At 45.8% G+C, this 18,872-nt stretch overlaps 1 protein-coding gene and 1 long non-coding RNA gene across 4 annotated transcripts in view; one reads left to right on the forward strand and one right to left on the reverse strand.

The window, feature by feature from the left end:
- ENTHD1 (ENTH domain containing 1) overlaps positions 1-2,849 on the forward strand; it is a 105,510-nt gene extending 102,661 nt beyond the window's left edge. For all 3 annotated transcript variants that reach the window (XM_025459294.2, XM_025459285.2, XM_025459301.2), the window contains one exon: positions 1,651-2,849. In XM_025459294.2, coding sequence (XP_025315079.1) covers positions 1,651-2,213 — 563 coding nt within the window. In that variant the 3' untranslated portion in view covers positions 2,214-2,849. The remainder of the gene's footprint in view (positions 1-1,650) is intronic.
- Positions 1,039-2,925, reverse strand: LOC112667554 (uncharacterized). The gene is made up of 2 exons (XR_003141168.2): positions 1,342-2,925; positions 1,039-1,229 (listed from the first exon to the last, which is right to left on the reverse strand). It is a non-coding gene; the product is annotated as an uncharacterized LOC112667554 (long non-coding RNA).
- Between the last annotated feature and the right edge of the window lie 15,947 nt (positions 2,926-18,872).

Raw genomic sequence — 18,872 nt, forward strand, 5'->3', positions numbered from 1 at the left:
GTTAAAGTTAACCAGGTTATCTTAATCACATCACATACACATGACTAACATAACCATGTTATCCTTTTTCAGTGAACTTCCAGAGATGTGCTACCCCAAAAGGGGGTACACCAAGAAAGATAAAGACCAAAGATATAGACAACAGGAGATCCGACAGGAGGATGGTGCAGGGCCATGTCAGGTGACAGCTGTGACCCAGAGCACAGTGGGTGTGTGACCCAGGACACACATGTGTTGAGGCTCTCATCATTAGCATACCCATCACCAGCAGGCCCTGGACAGACATCAGGATAAGGCTGACCTAGATTCTGCTGTGCGTTCTTGTCTTGACCATGTGCTGATGAAATTCCTGTTTTCCTCCTCGTGTCCTGCTGCTGCATCGGCTGAGAATACTCATTTCACCCCCAAAATGTCTTGTGATTGGAATTTTTCCTAAAAGCTGGAGATGGGCCTCAGAGAGCTTTGAAGCAGAAAATAGAAGCCGCCTGCCCCAGCCATGTTTTTTATAGGAGGTTCAATTTGGTTTAAAGGGACATGCAGATGTAAAGCAAATAATATATATAAGTCATGTGTGTTGACAGGTCAGCATTAATTTCCCTGTTTGATGCCTGAAGCTTTCTTTTTTTATTTTAAAGTAACAAGTCTAGAGTTAGCTGCAAAGATGTTAGAACCAGATTTTGCCAATTCATACCACCCAAGACACACACGAGTGTAAATAGATATTCTGAGACAAGAAACAGTTCTGTGTCAAAGAAAGTTTGGAAACCACTTGAATAAATTACTATAGATTTCTCAGAACTTTCAGTGTGCTAATGTTCATTGTTAATCTCCTAAAGAGAGGCACGATATGCAATTGCCCAGTCTTATCTGACTTTAATATCCTGTCACAAGACATCTTTTTACATCTTAAGGAACACAGTATTCCTCAGAACATGAGCTGGGAAATAATGATTTAGAATGAAGTACAAAAGAAGAGATTTAGTATGATTTTGCCTGAAATGGAGTTAAAATGTTATCAAATTTTTAATTTTACGGAGAACAGGTTTGAAGGCTTTTTATTTTACTTATTGTTTCTTGGTGAAAAAAAAATTCTATATGTATACCCAAATGTTCCAGATCTCTGGAAGGTTGGAGTTCAGTCTCAACTGTATTTGAGCAGTTAAAGAAAAAAGTTTGTTTCACAGCTTTTGGGTACGTATAGTTGGTTGTTCATTTTGCCATAATATTCTCTGTAGAAGAAAAAAAAGATGAAGAAATCTAAGTTACAGCTTTCTCACACTTTCTACTTTAAATGCCAACTTAAAATGCCACCAGCCAGTAGAATAGGGTGTAATACTTTACTTTTCTGCTCTCTCTGGTAAGTGCAGTGTAAAAATATGTTGGGCACGGTTCAGAGTCAAGGTGAATATTGATACTTCTATGTTAGTTTCATTTCCATGGCAGTATCGGTATATAATACATCTTTAGATTTTTCTCCACTTCCTGCTTTCAGGTGTCTTTAGGCTTATTATGAATATTTAACCTATAAAATTACAAATAGTATGTTAACATTGAGGTTTTGCTAGTGGGATTTTACATTGTAAAAATATTTTAGCTATGGCTCTCTCTTGTATGTTACATAATCTTTCTCTCCCCCTTTATACCTTTTAGTTTCAACCATCTCTGAAGGAACATCCTCCTTTTCTATGTTATCTGTGTCCCCTCCTAATTCAGCCTCTCCAGAGAAGTCTATTCATCTCTTACCCCCGATTTTGGCTGGACCTTCCTTCTGGACTCTGTCCCATCCACAGTCTTCTTCTGCTTTATTTAAAGATGAAGATAAGATAGCCAGGGCTCATTACCCCTTAGCTCCTAGGGGACTAGTGTCTTCTGATGAAGAGGAAGTTGACAATCTCAATTTACTGGAATGTCTTCCAAATAACTCTGAGTCTGCCAAGAAGCAGACAAGTCCTGCTTCGGGCAGTAATTGGGAAGAGTTTTCCACCCTAAATGTAGACCACTTCACCTCTATGTCCTGTCCAAGTTTTCAGACAACCGAAGGCCTGCTGAAGGAACCTGAAGCCAACAGTTCCATTAAAGTTATCCTGGGGGAGATGAAAAATGCCATAGTCAAACTACACGAAGATCTGAGCATGGTGATACGAGAACTTCATGTCATCAATAGCCATCTGATGAGCATGAGTGGGAATAGTCAGTCACTAAGCAAATCATAGCTTCCTCAGTCTTCTGCGGGGAGCTTAGATCACATCTAAGAAGCCCAGTAGCCATTTTTGGTAGAACTCAATGTGGTTCCACTTCCCAAAGACTAAATTAACCTTCTGTAGATTCTCATTATGATGGCAAAAACAGGGTGGTGGTTTGATTTTTTCCTGTCAGGCTTATTAACAAATATCTTTCAAACCAATAAACTCATTTGGGTGGTTTATTTTTTAACGACCTTTGATAATCTTATCACATTTAGATATGAACTAATGTTCCTTTGCAACTGAAGAGAATTTCATTCTTCTATGCTCTGGACTTTACCTTAAAATATATTAAACATTAGTGGAAGTTGTGGTAAGACCTTCAATTGCAAATGGCTATTCTAGAGCGTTTGGACAAGCAGGGCAATAAGAAGCCCTTCATAGCCTGGGGTAGATGTTTCCACTGCTCTTGTGCCAAGTTTCAGATTCTGAAAACCAAGAGCCAGCCAGCAATCTTTCCCTTCTTGTGGCTGCCGCCATTGGTTGGGGGTTGAGACAAGTGGGACATGGAACAGGAGTTTTTATTGTTAATGTATATTGCAAAGTGAATTCAAATGGATACTTTTTTCTTGTATTTGGGAAATAAATTTGGTATTTTTCATCTTATATGTATCTTTTTAATTCATTAAGACAGAAATTCAAGTAGAAATGTCTCGATTTTATTATATCTCTGGGAAAATGATCTAGTTTGGGGGTCACAGACCAGTACTTCTCAATCCTACTACACATTAAAATCACCAGAGATGCTTTTATTTTGTTTTATATTAATTTTAAAGGACAATTCAAAAGACTCCATGACCCATCACTCAGTTTTGACAATTACCAACTAAAAGCTAAAATAATTCCTGATTATTTTGAAGAAATATGGGACATTTCAAAAATATTCTAATACTGGGTGCACTCCCAAACCCAAACTGATTTTCACTGTGTGAACTGGGTTAAGAACTAAAGAGGACTGCTAGTGGAAATGTTCATGTGAAGACTGTGACATGGGAGAAGGTTTGGCACATTTGAGGAATGGCAAGGAAGCCACTGGGGCTGCTGTGAAGTTAGGAAAGGGGAAAATAGTAGGAGATATAAGGTCATGGAGGAAAGAGCAAGGAGTAGTGCCAGATGACATAGGTTCTAAAAAAGAACATTGTTAGAGATTTTGGCCTTTACCCAATGAAATAAAAACTGACAAGGTTTTAGGGTGGAAAATGATCTTAGGGTTCCAAATGATCATGTTGGCTTTGGGGGAGAGAGGGATGCAGGGACATGGGGTGAGGCAGGTAAGCCAATCAGAAGGCTATTGCAGTCATCCAGATAAGAGTTGATAGTGGATCAAACCAGGGTAAACATAGTGAAGGTACATGAGAAATGATTCATTTAGAGAATTGCTAAATGATGGGCTGAATAAAATATATTAGAGTGAAGAGTCACAGCTGAACCCAAGGTTTTGGATTGAGCAATTGAAATTCAAGATGAACTTGCTGTCAACTGAAATAAGGAAGATTGCAGATAGGGAAAATTTTGAGGCATTCAGTTTTAAATAGGTTAAATCTCAGATATCTGTTAGATAACTGAAGAGGAGATATCAAGTAAACAATTGGATCTGAGAGTTGAGTCTGAGAGAGAGAGAGATTGGAATGGAGGCTGGGGGTTAGTAATTGGTGGTTATTTAAAGCTATGAGACTGGATGAAATTGCCAAAGAAGTGAGTATGATAGTGGAGAGAAGTTGAAGGCCTGAACCCCAGGGGATTCTTAACAGAAGAAGATCAAGAACTTGAGGAATCAATGAATGAGGTGAGAAGGAGCTACCACTAAGGTTAGGAACAAAACAATAAATATAGGGTGTAGTGTTTGGAAGCCCAGAGTGTTTTTCTCTTCTTGGCCCTTTCCTTTTCCATATGCATTTGAAAGCACATTTTCAAGTCTTTCCAAATCCTATTAGATTTTTTTAAAGTTTTTATTTAAATTAGTTAAAATGCAGTGTAATATTAGTTTCAGGTGTACAAGATAGTGATTCAAAGCCCTATTAGATTTTGACCAATGTGCATTAAATTTATTCTTCAATTTAAAGAAATTTTTTACAAATTTAATCTAATCTAGGAGCATGGTATATGAGTCTTCTCTTATAAATTTTATGTTTAGTCTTCCAATCCATGGGTGTGGTATATCTCTATGTTCATTTATATGTTCTCTTAATGTTCTTCAGTAAACTCATAATCACCCCCACAGAGGGCTTCTATTTCTTTTTCAAAGACTTAATCCTTTCATGCTTTATATTTTTCTGCTATTGGAAATGGGACCTTTTTGCCAGTTTTTAAATACTGCAACATACTTACTATGTGAATCAGGGTAATTTGCCTGCCTACCTTCCAATTAGCCAGTTCTCTCTTCAGCTGTGTCTAATCTGTGGTTAAATCCTCCCATTAGATTTTTAGTTCAGTTCTTACTCTTTTCATTTCTAGAATTCTGCTTGGTCCTTTTAAAAATCTTTTAAAATATTCTTTTAAAAAACTTTTCAGGAATGCCTGGGTGGCTCAGCGGTTTAGCACCTGCCTTCAGCCCAGGGTGTGATCCCGGAGTGCCGGGATTGAGTCCCACATCAGGCTCCCTGCATGGAGCCTGCTTCTCCCTCTGCCTCTGTCTCTGTGCCCTTTCTCTCTCTCTCTCTCTCTCTCTCTCTCTCTCTCTCTCTCTCTCTCATGAATAAATAAATAAAATCTTTTAAAAAATAAAAATAAAAACCTCTTCATAGGTCCATGTTTCTTGCAGATATTTTCAAGCATAACTTTACTAGTAAGAACATTAAGCAAACTAGTATAGAATTCTTACCAGTAAGAATAATAAGGAAACTAGAGAGTACTCTTACCAGCAAGCTATCAAGAATATATGCACTTAAGACTATGAATTTCCCTTTATTGAAATCCACAAAATTATAAAATTGAAAAAAATAAAATTGAGATATAATTCACATACTACAAAATTTACCTTTTTAAGGTATAAAGTTCAGTGGTTTTAGTATATTCACAGAGTTACACAACCATCACTACTATCTCACTCTAGAACAGTTTCATCACCACAAAAAGACATCCCCTACTCCTTAGCATCCTCTCCCCGTTTTCCCGTCCTTCAAGCTCCTGCCAACCCCTAATTGACTGTTTCCATGAATTTGCCTATTCTGGATATTTCATATAAACGGAATCATATGTGATTTTGTGTCTAATTTCTTTCACTTAGCATAACGCTTTGGGAGTTCAACCATGTTTTAACACCTATGATTTCTTATTCCTTTTTATGTCTGAATAATACTGCATTGTATGGATATACCACATTTTGTTTATCTGTTCAGTTGAGGGACATTTGGGTTGTTTGCACTTTTTGGCTACTATGAATAATGCTGCTATGAATATTTGTGTGAACATATGTTTTCCATTCTCTTGGATATATATCTAGGAGTAGAATTTCTGGGTCATATGGTAACTCTTATGTTTAACTTTTTGAGGAGTTGCCAAGCTATTTTTTGAAGTAGCTTGACCATTTTACCACAAGTATTGGTATGTGGTATTTTCATCATCCTTTGGCTCAAAAAAATATTCTAATTCCTATCATGAAGAAGAGTAGAAGTATATTTCTTAACTTCCAAGTATTTGCACTATAATAATTCTAACATCTAAAGTTTTTTTTTAAGATTTTATTTATTTTTTCATGAGAGAGAAAGAGAGAGAGAGAGAGGCAGAGACACAGGCAGAGAGAGAAGCAGGCTCCGTGCAGGGAGCCCGATGTAGGACTTGATCCCCGGACTCCAGGATCATGCTCTGGGCCAAAGGCTAAACTAAACTAAACTAAACCACTGAGCCACCCAGGGATCCCCCTAACATCTAAAGTTTTTGTGTGTCTGTTTTTGTTATCTATGGCCCTGCTGACTTGTACTCATGATGTTATGTTTCCTTGTGTACCTGATTATATTTGACTATGTGCTGGTCATGACCCTTGAAAATTTATTTGTATGATTAATACAAGAATTTGTTTTTGCTTCTGCCAAGTGCCTGGTGCTATTTCACCACCATACTGGTTAGGTAAATGAAGATCATGGCTTGAAGTTTTCTAGAATACCCAGGTTAATCTCAAACTTAAATTCCTTATAAAGGCTGGTTCATTTCTAATTCACCCTCCTTGTGTAGCCATTGGGTTCCACTTTGTTGAAAGGAGCCTGTCTCCTTAGACTTTCCACTTTGTGAGGTGATTTCTCTTCCTAAATCACCAAAATTAAAATTGGAATTTGTTAAACCCAATGAATGCCCTTAGAGAAAAGTGGCATCTGTAACCATTTACTTATCAGGTCTTTGTCTTTTTGAGTACCTGTTTTACACAAGACTCCGTTCTGGGCCGTGGGGATTTGTGGTGAGCAAAACCAGGTATTCCTGTGCTCACAGAGAACTGCGTTCTAGAGTTCTGGAGAGATTTGATAGATTAATCAAACTGTTTTTTTAAAAAATGTAAAAGTCTAATGGTTCTGGGAAAGGAAATGTAGGATTTGACCTGATGAGGGGTTCAGGAAAATCTTACATAAGGAAGTCACTTGAGTTGAAATACGAATTCTAGGATTACTGAAGTAAATGCCACTAATGACTTCGGGGGCAAGACAACTTCTTTATGAAATAACATAGAGCATGAAACAAGGATAAAATCTCAAGACATTTTCTGTTGGCTTTCTTCATACATCTGGGAGACCCACAAATGGATTCAGTCAGATACAGTATCTCCTTTTTTTAGTTGTACATTGCTAAGAGTTGAGAAGAAACAAAACTCCAGAGCTATAGCACCTTCCTCTCCTCCCCCCCGTTGCCAAAAGGTGCCACATCAGATATCTTGAAATTCACTCAGAGAAATCCCACAAATAACTAAGGCAGCAAAAGCTATCCCTTTGAGAAACTACCTTACATGCACATAGTAACTTCAGATTTTAACTAGGTTTTACATAGCTCATATATTTTAATTCAACCATTTTTTAATTAGTATAATTAACAAGCACTTATTTGAGTTTCTATTTAGCCAACTCCATTAAGTGAATAGAACAAACTTGGCTTAAATTAAGAGCGGGTATATTCTGATTGACTTCGTAATTATCTCAGATTAAAAATACTTCATTAAATGCTATTAAGTATTTTATTTGAAACTTGAGGATCTTGTTATAAGGCAGTTATGAAAATATTTTACAGTTTACCTCTTGTCAAATTACTTATGTGTTCATCCTTTAGATATTTATTAAGCACTCATTATGAGTGGGCAATTTGCTAGACATTAGGGACACAGTGGTGAACAAGATGAGGGCAGTCCTGTCTTCAGAGCCGCAGTTTCATGGAGGTACAGGTAGAGACATGGGAAGAGTGTGATGTGTAAGTCCTAGGAGTTTAGGAAGCAGGGGATGGTATGGGAGGGCCTGGTAAAGGGGACAACCAGGTCTGATTTGCGGGGGGAATCAGGGAATGCTTCTTGGAGAGAATGAAGCCCAACGTGAATCCTAAAGGATAAGCAGGAGTTTGTCAAGCAAAGGGAGTTGAGGTAGAGAAATTTCGAGGCTGAGGGAAGAGCAAGTACAAAAGCTGGAAGCAGGCAGGATCTAGGTGAGACAGGATCAGATAAAGCTGGTGGGTCAGAGATTTGAGTGCCTTGGTTTCCCTTCATGTGGAGACACTGCAGGTGATGGTTCAGTAGTATTACCCGACTGAGTAGCAGAAAAGGACTGAATGACAAATAAATGGACCATACTGGACACAAAATGTCCTAGAAACTTGGGGGTTTCCAAAATCCATTCACAAACTAATAAAAAATAGACTTTATAGGGGGTTTTTTTGGAGACCTTGGTGACTCATCTTCTCCACAAATGGGATGGTCATGACAGTGGTTTGCTCTGGATGTGCAAGGAGTGGCTTCTTTGTGCACCTTCCTTCTGAAGAAAAGGTGAACCCTGAGAGCAGCCTGGTGAGTCAGTTACGTGCTCGTATACTGGGGACTGTTTCTCTAAGTCTCACTGTATTTTTAATAGAGTGGATTCTGAGATGTGATAAAAAGATTTAGATATGTGGAATTGAGAGATTTTTATTTCTTGCAGCACAAGTAATTTGAGGAGGCCAAGCATATTATTGTTATGCCAGAATATATGTGCCACCTTTTATCAGCAGGCGGGCTTAGAACAGAGTAAATTGGCTCAGAAGAAACTAGGTTTTCAAGATGATTTTGTTTGGTAATTTCAAATCCTGTTTTCTCACTGATGGTGCAGAAAGTTCTCAAAGATATGGTAATTATTGCAGAATTATGGCTTCAGGCATCCGCAGCCATTCAAACAGTAAAATTCCATTATAAAATATCATGATCTGTGTGTTCAGTTACGCCGCAGTTGAAAACTTGTCCCCTATACGCTGTACTGCACCATTCTTATGACACAGAACACCAGGAGCAAAATGCAGAAAGTAGACATTCTAGGACTTGCTGATTGATTAAAAATAGGGCATTAGAGTTGGCAACACATCAAGGATGAGCTCCAGAATTCTAATCTGTTATTATTATTAATAGTAATGTAATCACCACACTAACAGTGGTTGACATTCATTGAATGCTTACAATGTTCTAAGCACTTTTTAGTTCTCTCAACAGCCCTACCAGGAAGATTCTAGTATTGTCATGTTGCATAAGAGAAAACAGAGGCTAACAAAAGCTAAGGAACTTGCCCAGGGTCACACAGGTAGCAGTAAGCATCCAAGCCACACCATAGGCCCTGGTGTGTCTTGGTGTCAAATTTGTGTTTGTCACCACATGGCCACACTGCCTCTCCATCCAAAGCGAGGGTAGCCAGGTGGGCGGTATCACCGCTGGTTGGGACAAGAAAGTGGGAAGATGGCAGGTCCAGCTGCTCAGTTTCGAGGGCAGCTGGAGCCCCTGCCTGGCATACTTGCCCTCTGCATTCACATCCTGCTTTCCAGCTGGTCACCCCACTCCTGCAAGACTGCTTGGCCGAAGCTGCCACCCCAGACCCTCTGGAGCCCCTTTGGTTGACTTGCCTGTTTCTGAAGAGCTATCTGCCTCCACCCACACCCCCCAGCTGGTCATTGCCTTCTTTTCACGTCTGGAGGCTGGGGTGGTGCTAGAACATGTTAAGAGCCAGTTTGGAGATGAAGAGACTGTCCCAATTTCTCTTTTCCTTACCTGATTAAACCTGGGAATTGTCATGTAGCCACACCACTGTTTTAAGTGGGGACTGTTCCCTGGTTCACCCCAGCAGCAGAGAACTTCCACTCACTACCATGGGTCTCTGCTTCTGGAGTGTATAATATGTGCCTGGAAACCACGCAGAACAACCCAGAAAACAGCCAACAAGAACTAAACAAAAGAACCTGTTTTGAATTTGCTACATATAACAGTAATATGTTCATACTTCTTTTTTTTTAATGTGGGGGCAGGGCGCGTATCTTAGTGATTAGTTTCATCACCCCTGGCACTAATGACGGGGTATTTGCTTTTCTTCCACATCGTGGTGCAAGGGTCCCACCACCCCCAGAGGAGCTGGCTTTGGTTAATCCTAAACAGGTCCTGTTCCACTTGTGTCCCCCATGCCCATTTCTCCAAAAATCGACAACAACAACAACAAAAACCAGAGAAACCAGAGAAAGGACTGAACCAGAAACAGTAACACACTAGATGAAGCCAAATGTGAGAATAAATACACAGCTTGAAAAGCACAAACTCTGCGGAGGAAAACCTTGTCGGTGCACATAGCCCCGGGGCGCAGCCAGCTGGGGGCTGCGGGAGCAAGAGCAGGGCGCCCCAGGCCCCGCGTAGACAGCGGCAGGCCGGCTGAGAGCTTCTGGAGTCAGGTGAATGGCACAGAACTGAGGCGCCGATGAGAGTGAGGCCGCAGGAGTAGGGTGGGGAGGGCTGCAGGAAGGGGGGCCTAGCTGCCCGCTGGGTGGGGGGGCGCCCCGCCGGGCTGCAGGCGGCCACCAGCCGCCACACTGTCCCGCCCTGGGAGCCGCGACACAGGGCAGGGTCCCGAAAGAGGGGCGGTCAGGAAACCTGAAGCCCAAACCTCCTCCATCATGAGGCAGGGGCCCCTTACAGAAGATGCTCGAGCTCACTTGCGCCCATCAAATCCCCGTGGGCACCCCCCAAGAAACAGGAGCCTGCGGAGGCCAGGGGAGCCTGCGGGGAGGACGGGCTTTCCTGAGCTCGGCCGCCCCAGGTCCAGCCTGGCTTCTCGGTGGTCACTGTCCTTCCGAAGGGGGGGGGGGGGGGCGCTATGAACGTCCCTAACCGGGACGCTAAGGGCGGGCGGCTTCGGAGGCTCTCGCTCCTGCCGCGGGGGCCCGTGGGTCTCCCCTTGGAAAGGGCCTGGGACGCTCCACACCCAGGTTCGCTGGGCTTCCTCGTCCCTCTGACGTCTCCGCTGCTCGTCTGTTCAAGTCCCCTTGGCCTCGCGTTTCCTGTCATTTGTGGAGCGCTTTGCAGTTGGCCAGCACTGGGACACGTGTGTGCCGCGGGGAGCGAGGAGGGGGGAGGGGGCTCGGGGAGGCCAGTCAGCGCGCAGGGCCACACGCTCAGGGCAGCAGGGCTGGGACCCCTCCCCCAGGCTTGCTTCTTTCTTTCTTTCTTTCTTTCTTTCTTTCTTTCTTTCTTTCTTTCTTTCTTTCTTTCTTTCTTCTTCTTTCTTTCTTTCTTTCTTTCTTTCTTTCTTTCTTTCTTTCTTTCTTTCTTTCTTTCTTTCTTTCTTTCTTTCTTTCTTTCTTTCTTTCTTTTTTTTTTCCAAAGATTTTATTTGTAAGAGAGAGAGAAAAAGAGAGAGAGGGTGCGCACCAGCATGGGGAGGGGCAGAGGGAGAAGCAGCCCCCCTGCTGAGCAGGGCACCCAATTTGAGACTTGATCCCCAGACTTTGGGATCATGACCTGAGCCAAAGGCAGATGCTCAAACGACTGAGCCCCCGGCACCCCTCCCCCAGGTTTCTGATGCCAGATGCATCCTCTCCTGCTAGCTACCAGCCTTCGACCTCTTTCCTAAAACACAGGGAAGCTTCGGGATTCTAACCGGCTGCCCAAAACCCAGTGTGGAGTCTCTGCTCCTAAAACCATCTTCTATATTCTTAAATTTTTTTTAAATTTTTATTTATTTATGATAGTCACACACACACACACACACACACAGAGGCAGAGACACAGGCAGAGGGAGAAGCAGGCTCCATGTACCGGGAGCCCGATGTGGGATTCGATCCCGGGTCTCCAGGATCGTGCCCTGGGCCAAAGGCAGGCGCCAAACCGCTGCACCACCCAGGGATCCCTTTTTTTAAATTTTTTTTAAATTTTTATTTATTTATGATAGTCACACACAGAGAGAGGCAGAGACTATATTCTTAATATTGTAGGTTGGCTTCACTTAAGTCATTTAAGTGTATTTAAGGTATTTCACTGGCTCTAATATATGGAAATCAGTGTTTTCATGTGACTCATTCATCTCCACTTCTTCCCCTAAAAAGACAAATTTAGGGCAGCCCAGGTGGCACAGCGGTTTAGTGCCGCCTTCAGCCCAGGGCTTGATCCTGGAGTCCCGGGATCGAGTCCCACATCCAGCTCCCTGCATGGAGCCTGCTTCTCCCTCTGCCTGTGTCTCTGCCTCTGTGTGTGTGTGTGTCTCTCATGAATAAATAAATAAAATCTTAAAAAAAATAAAAATAAAAAGCCAAGTTTATTGGAAACAATATTACACAATGACCAGAACACCTCACATTTCTGAGACGAGCTGAAGGGGGAGAGGGTGGCTATCACTCTGATTTTGTCTAGACGCCTAAATGACAGTCGTTAAGAGGGTGAATTTCAATGACTAATCTGCTGAGATCCACAGCGGTCCCCTTCTGCTGTCTGACACTAGAACATGAGCCCAACCCACCAGCCCTCAGCCCATCGCCTTCACCACGTAGAAATCTTAAGTAAATGGAGATGCTTGAATATTAGTGAGCAATTGATTCATTAATTAAAATTCCTAATGTTGAAGATTTTAAAAATAATCTGGGGGACAGGGATGGGAGTGACCGTGTGCCTTTCTGTGCGCTCGCTCTTCTGTCCCTATGGCTAGCCTGTGTAGACCTGGCGGGCCCAGCACCCACTCTGCTCAGGACTGAGCGTTGGTCCTCCCCCCACCCCACCCGGCAGTTCTGCTCCCTCAGGGTGGGGGCGAAATCCAGGGGGAATTTCAGTGTCACCGGCTGTCATCAAAGCCCTGTGATGAAGGTCAAGCTGTTCAGCAGCAGGGCTTTGGTTTTGCTGAGGAGGTGGCCCGTCTAAGTGGAATCACCCACCAAGAAGGGGAAGCCGAAGCCACTACCACGTCCCAGGGCAGCCAGAACGAAGTTCCATGAACTTGGTGGCTTAAAATAACAGAAATGTATCCTCTCGGTTTTCCAGAAGCCAGAAGTCTGAGCTCAGGGTGTCAGCAGGGCTGGTTCCTTCTGAGGCTGTTCCACCCAGGCCTCTCTCCCAGCTTCGAGGGGTCGCAGGCAGTCCTTGGCATTCCTTAGCTTTATAGACGCCTCCATCCAGTCCTCCGCCTCCACCTCCCTGTGTCTCTTCTCATGTCTTCCCTCTGGCATGTTTGTTAGTGGCCCAATTTCCCCTTTATACGAGGACACCCACCATACTGACCTCATTTTCACACACTCTTCACTGCAAAGACCCTAATTCCAAATAAGGTCACATTCTGAGGTCCTAGGGGGTGAAGACTCCAACATATATGTTTAGGGGATATAATTCAGCCCATAACAACTGCTCATCTACCCACATGTGAACAAACATGATAAAAGCAGCCCCTTCCCCAGGCACCCACCTGGCTCAATCCAGTCCCATCCCAAGAGAATGTTGCAACGGACCCTGAAGCCAGCCCCCTCGTATATCCGTGTAACCATTCGGCGGCTACGCAGCTTGGGAAACGCAGCTCCGGGGATCAGACAATGCTGATCTGAGTCCAGGCTCTGCTCCTTCTGGGCTCTAGCCCTAGGCCTGCTGCTCAGCCTCCCGAGCCTCTGTTCCTTTGTCTGTATCATGATAGCTCTCACCTCACTCAGTTACTATAAATGGAGATATGTCTACAAGCTCCTTGCACATAGTAGATGCTCAGTAAATATTAGCCCATCTCCACATTTCCCATAGGGGTTTCAATTGACCTGACATTGTTAAAGAGGCAATTCTGCAGCACATATGTGCTCCTTGAACTGAATCTGTGGTTCAGTTAATTGACAAAAAGAAGTATTTTTCAGTGCCTGGCTTTTCAGAATTCACCAAGGGGCACCAGGCCGACGGTGGGCTGTCTTCTTTGAAAAGGATGCAGGTGGAACACCACGCCTGGCATTGACGGACTGTCACAGCACCTCTCCGGCTCCCATGTCGTGTGGGCCTTTGTGTCTGCCATACAGAAATCAATTGCCCTGTTCCTAGGAGCCCACATCCCGAGGAGCAGCATTCAGAAGAGAACAGGGGCACTGGAGCATGCCTCTCGCCTTTCAGGGCCTCCGGCTGCCATCTGCTCCTCCATCCCTGCCTCAGGTGGGAGAGACCGTAGCCTGCTGCAGAATGACACTCTTGGGAGGGCCGCCGCTCGCCAGGGTCACCACCGCCACGATCGTACAGGTTCAGAAATGCTCACTTTTATCGGGTTTTGCAGAGATGCTCAACCCTGAGGAGGCTGCTTTGTAATAACCCAAATCAAAAGAGACTGTTTTATAAGCCAGATCTTCGGCACCAGACTGCAAGTGTTTATTCATTTGTACATTCGCTCACTCAGCCAACAAACATCCACGGAGGGCTGGGCACTCTCCCACGTTAGCTCGTTTGAGCCTTAAAATAATCCCAACGGTCTCCTCATCCTCCCTCTTACAGACAGAGAAATTGAGGTTTGGGGAAATGAAGTGACTTTCCCAGATGCCTGCTTACGTGGTGGGCACAGGAAAATAAGACACTAATGTCCTGGTGGTTATAAACCCAGAAAGGGGAAATCGTGTGCGGCCAGAGTGCCTGCATGAGTACCCCTCAGTAGCCCAGTAACTCCCATCTCCTCTTCAGGCCTCCTCTAGCTAACCAGAGATGCACCCCACCCCAGAAAGCTCTCCCTTCTCAAAACTTTTACAGCCAGTGTATCAATCAGCGCTCACTAAGTTATGCCATGGTAACAAGCAAGCCCGGTTCCCAGCAGCTTACAGCCACCACTGGTTATTTCTCACTCGGGTTAGACATCAGCTGCCTGTCTGCCGAGGCTGATGCAAGCCATCCTCTTCCTGAGATCCAGGCTGAAGGAGCAGGACATGCTCTTGTGGCACAGGGAGAGGACAATGGTGGAAACACGATGATTTTTGAAACTTCTGGAAGGGTTACTTCCCTTGTAAGCCGCCTGGCCAAGCTTGCTGAGGCTGGGGCAGGGAAGTAGGAACTCTTTCAGGTTAAGGCAGCAAATAATTGGCAACAATCATACAATCTACTATGGCAGGTTATCTACATTTACAGATTTTGTTCTCTAGCTTGCAATGTGGAAATGATATCAGTTCCCTTTTAATAAGGCACTTGTGAAGATTAAATGAAACCCACTATGTCTGGCAGCACAGTAAATTGTCATTTTCCTTACCTTTCAGCCTCACACAGTGCCCGGCATAGAGATACTGGCGGTACTTTATTCATCGATGAATAGTTACTGATCACCCACGGTGTGCCAGGAGCTTTTATTCTAGGATAGCTTTTAGGATCTAGTGGAGAACAAGACAAGCAAAATTCCTGTCTCTCGTGGACCTTATGTTCCAGTTAGTGAGGCATAGGCAATAAGCAGCTAAATAAAAATTTCAGAGAGTGGTCAAGCGCTGGAAAGAAAAAAAAGCAGGGCAGCCCGGGGGGGGGGGGGGGGGGGGGGGGGGAGGGGTGGGGTGGGGCTGGGGTGGGGCGGGGGGGACTCAGCAGTTTAGCGTCACCTTCAGCTCAGGGGTGATCCTGGAGTGTCAGAATCAAATCCCACATCAGGCTTCCTGCATGGAGCATGCTTCTCCCTCTGCCTGTGTCTCTGCCTCTCTCTGTCTCTGTGTCTCTCATGAGTAAATAAATAAAATATTTTAAAAAAAGAAATAAGAATAAATAAAAACAGGATACAGAGTGATTGAGATTCATCAGGAAAGGCCCCTCTAAAAAGATAACCTGAGTGGGGATCTATGTGATAAGGAGCCAGTGGTGAAACGATGAAAGGAATCCTGGACAGAACAAGGATAGCATGTTCAAAGGCCCTGGGGCAGGGACGAGTTGGACTGATTAAGGAGCAGAAAGGCCAGTCTGGCCAGGGTGTCCTGAGCACAGTGTGTACCTGCACGGAAGGAAGAGAGAGAAGAGGCAGCGGCTCCAGAGCCTGGCACAGGGCCTGGGGCACAGGAGGGGTCAGGAAACATCCAGAACGAAAGAGTAACCATCAGGATGGAACAAGAGCCACACTAGAGATAGGGCCCCCTCTCTCCTGGAGGGGCCCAGAAGCTCTGCCCATTCCTTCTCTCTTAATTCTCCCTTTTCCTTCCTCACCGGCCCCTGGAAACTTCTTTTGAGAAGCATAGCATCCCTCCATGACATGTTACAACTTCCAAAATCACTGCTGATTTTATACCACACTTCACAGCGGCTGCTTTCTGATGACCTAGAGACATACTTCATTCTTATAAAGATCGCAGCGTGGGGTGGGCCACAGCTAATCCACCCACCGCACACGGATCGCTGTTCCCCTCGACCTCCAAACCGTGGCAGCCGCTGACCTGGGCCTGGGTTCCAGGGTGACTTTCACTTTGGGGACCCGGATCTCACTGCCCACAAACTGGGGTCACGTAGCACACACATCTAACGCCACCCGCATGCTTCACCCACCCCCGCTTGCAGAAGAGAGCGAGAGAGTCCAGTAAGTATCCGGTGAACTCCAGGCTCTGCCGAGCGGGAGACAGACTCAGCGGTTCCTTCGGGTCCTGGTGCCTCTCGTGGCTGGAGCGCCTTTCCTGCCACTGGTCTGTGAGACCCCAGTGTTCAAGATCTGGGAGCCCCGAAGACACCCGGCCACTGGGGAGAAACAGCACTTGATGCCGGCGTGGAGGACGCGGGGCCGGACACCTGCTACAAGCCAGGACGTGAGTCTCAGTGAGGCCTCCCCGGGGGTCCCGGTGGGGAGCAGGCTGGGCACAGAGCATGGCCCCTCCTGCCCGAGGTCTCCAGGCACGGTGGGTATTGGGAGCAGGCTGGGGGAGACGAGGGAGAGGCAGGCCCGCACCCCAAGTCCAGATTCCCGATGATTCAGAGAAGGCTGGGAGGGGGTCGGGCCCAGGAGGGAGATGTCAGGAAAGCTGGAAGCCCCTGGGGGTGAAAGTGAGCCCCCTAGACTTCTGAGCGATGGCCGTGTGGTGCTGTGTCCAAGCCATAAGCTCGACCAAGAATCCAGCGACAGGGAACCGGGGACAGCAGTAGGACTTCCTGAGTGCCCGGCACAGGTGGGGCCCACCTGTGAACCCGTGTCGGGGACGGGGCTGCACACAGTGGACCGAACATCAACTTGAGGGTAATTCTCTGAGTCATGGGCCCACCCGGTCAGGCCTCTGAATAGAGTCCTGGGCAAGAAGCCCGATCCAGAGAGACAAAGGCACAGAAATGAACTCTCATTTACCTTCATATTCTTTTTTTTTTTTTTTAAGATTTTATTTATTTATTCCTGAGAGACACACAGAGAGAAGCAGACACAGGCCGAGGGAGAAGCAGGCTCCCTGCGGGGAGACCCATGGGGGACTCGATCCCAGCACCCCGGGATCCACCTCGAGCCAAAGTCAGACACTCAACCTCTGAGCCCCCCAGGCGCCCCTACTTTCATATTCTTAAGGCTGATGCAGCTTGTATCCTGAGCTGGACTCTGGATCTCCTTTTGCCCTCGTACCGCGGATGCTCCTGGCTGCTCCTTTGCCGACGCCCCAGCACCCTCCCAAGACTCCCCACATTCCACGCCAATGCCAGGTTCTAGCTCATTTCTTCTTCCTTCCTCTTGGGGGCTGGATGGAGAAAGGCTCTCCCGGGGACACTGAAGATGGGACTCTGGGGAGTGAGGCCCTCCCAGTACCAGGCTGAGCGGGGTAAGTTACCAGGACGGAAAACCCAGAGGAGGACAGTGGGGTGGGCCTTGAATAGGGCAGCAGCCAGAGAGGGAGGGGGGAGCCCGGGCCTCCAGGCAGGCGTTCCAAGCCGCACGCCAAGCTCCGGGAGCTAAGCGTTGCCTTCCCCCCACGCTGTGGTGAGGAAATTAGGCTCAGAGAGGTTAAGGGACTCCCCAAGGGCAAAAGGCCTGTCAGAGGCAGGTGGGTCAGCTTGAAGCCAAGGGGGCGTGCTTGCAACGACATCACACTACACATCCTTTCAGAGCAGGGCTGCGAAGAGAAAGCATCTCGCAGGGGTGGGTCAGGGAGAGCCACAAGAAGAGTAAGAAGACACCTGCTGGGAAGGTGGAGGAAGCTCTGCGCGGAAGGGGAAGGGGATCGTGTAGACGGAGAGAAGAACCACAGTCACAAGCACAAACCTCTAGGACAGACGATTGGAAACTGTGAGAGGTGGTCAGAATCTTTCTTGATGTTTTTCTCAAAAGCTCTGGTATCCAACCTATGGCATAGCTTGGGGACAGGACTAGGGACAGCAAAACGGAGCCAATTAAATGGGCAGCCCACCACCGATGTTTTCCCAGAAACTTCTCACTCACCCTGCGGGGACCGCAGAAGGCCCAGGGAATGGTGTAAAATCCACAGTGCTCATGTTGCACTGTAGAGACCCGGCACTCTCCATCTGTAGCTGTGCTCTCAGGCTCTGGGGCCCACGTCTATTAAAATTCTGATGCTTCTGTGGCTGTGGGATTGGATAATGATAGAAACTTCAGCAGAGGAAGAGAAAATCTAATGGCAGACAGTGGGCACAGCAGAAGTCAACTGCAGGGAGCACGGTCCCAGCCCCCGGGGCTGCTCAGCGCCTCCTACCCTGATGGGGAGAGAACGGCTCCCACGATTTGGGGCTGGTGTTCAAGGCGGATTCTTGGATGGTGCGAAAGACAGAAAAGATTTTAAGATCAGTAACAATGACAATCATCACACATTTGCAATTTACATTTGCGCTTTACATGTGTGGTTTGCATCTATCTGTACAGAACTTGACTGACAAAGTGCATCGTATACAATTCCTTCCCTCCCACCCAGTAACAACCTAGTGACGCAAGGTTGTGATAAGCATGGTAACCAAATATGTCTGGCTCCCCATCCCCCCAGCACAAAGCAAAACTGCACTTCTGACCAACCCCCGGAGGTTACATGTGGCCAAGTCACTTAAAACATGGTACAAGTTGGGACACCTGGGTGGCTCAGCAGTTGAGCGTCTGCCTTCAGCTCCGGGCGTGATCCTGGAGTGTCGGAATCGAGTCCCACGTCGGGCTCCCTGCATGGAGCCTGCTTCTCCCTCTGCCTGTGTCTCTGCCTCTCTCTCTGTATCTCTCATGAATAAATAACATTTTTAAAAAAGAAGAAAAAGAAGAAAACAGAAAACAGAGGTTATAACTACACACAAGGTGACTGGGAGAA

Source organism: Canis lupus, chromosome 10, assembly GCF_003254725.2.
Source record: "Canis lupus dingo isolate Sandy chromosome 10, ASM325472v2, whole genome shotgun sequence".
Lineage (NCBI taxonomy): Eukaryota > Metazoa > Chordata > Mammalia > Carnivora > Canidae > Canis > Canis lupus.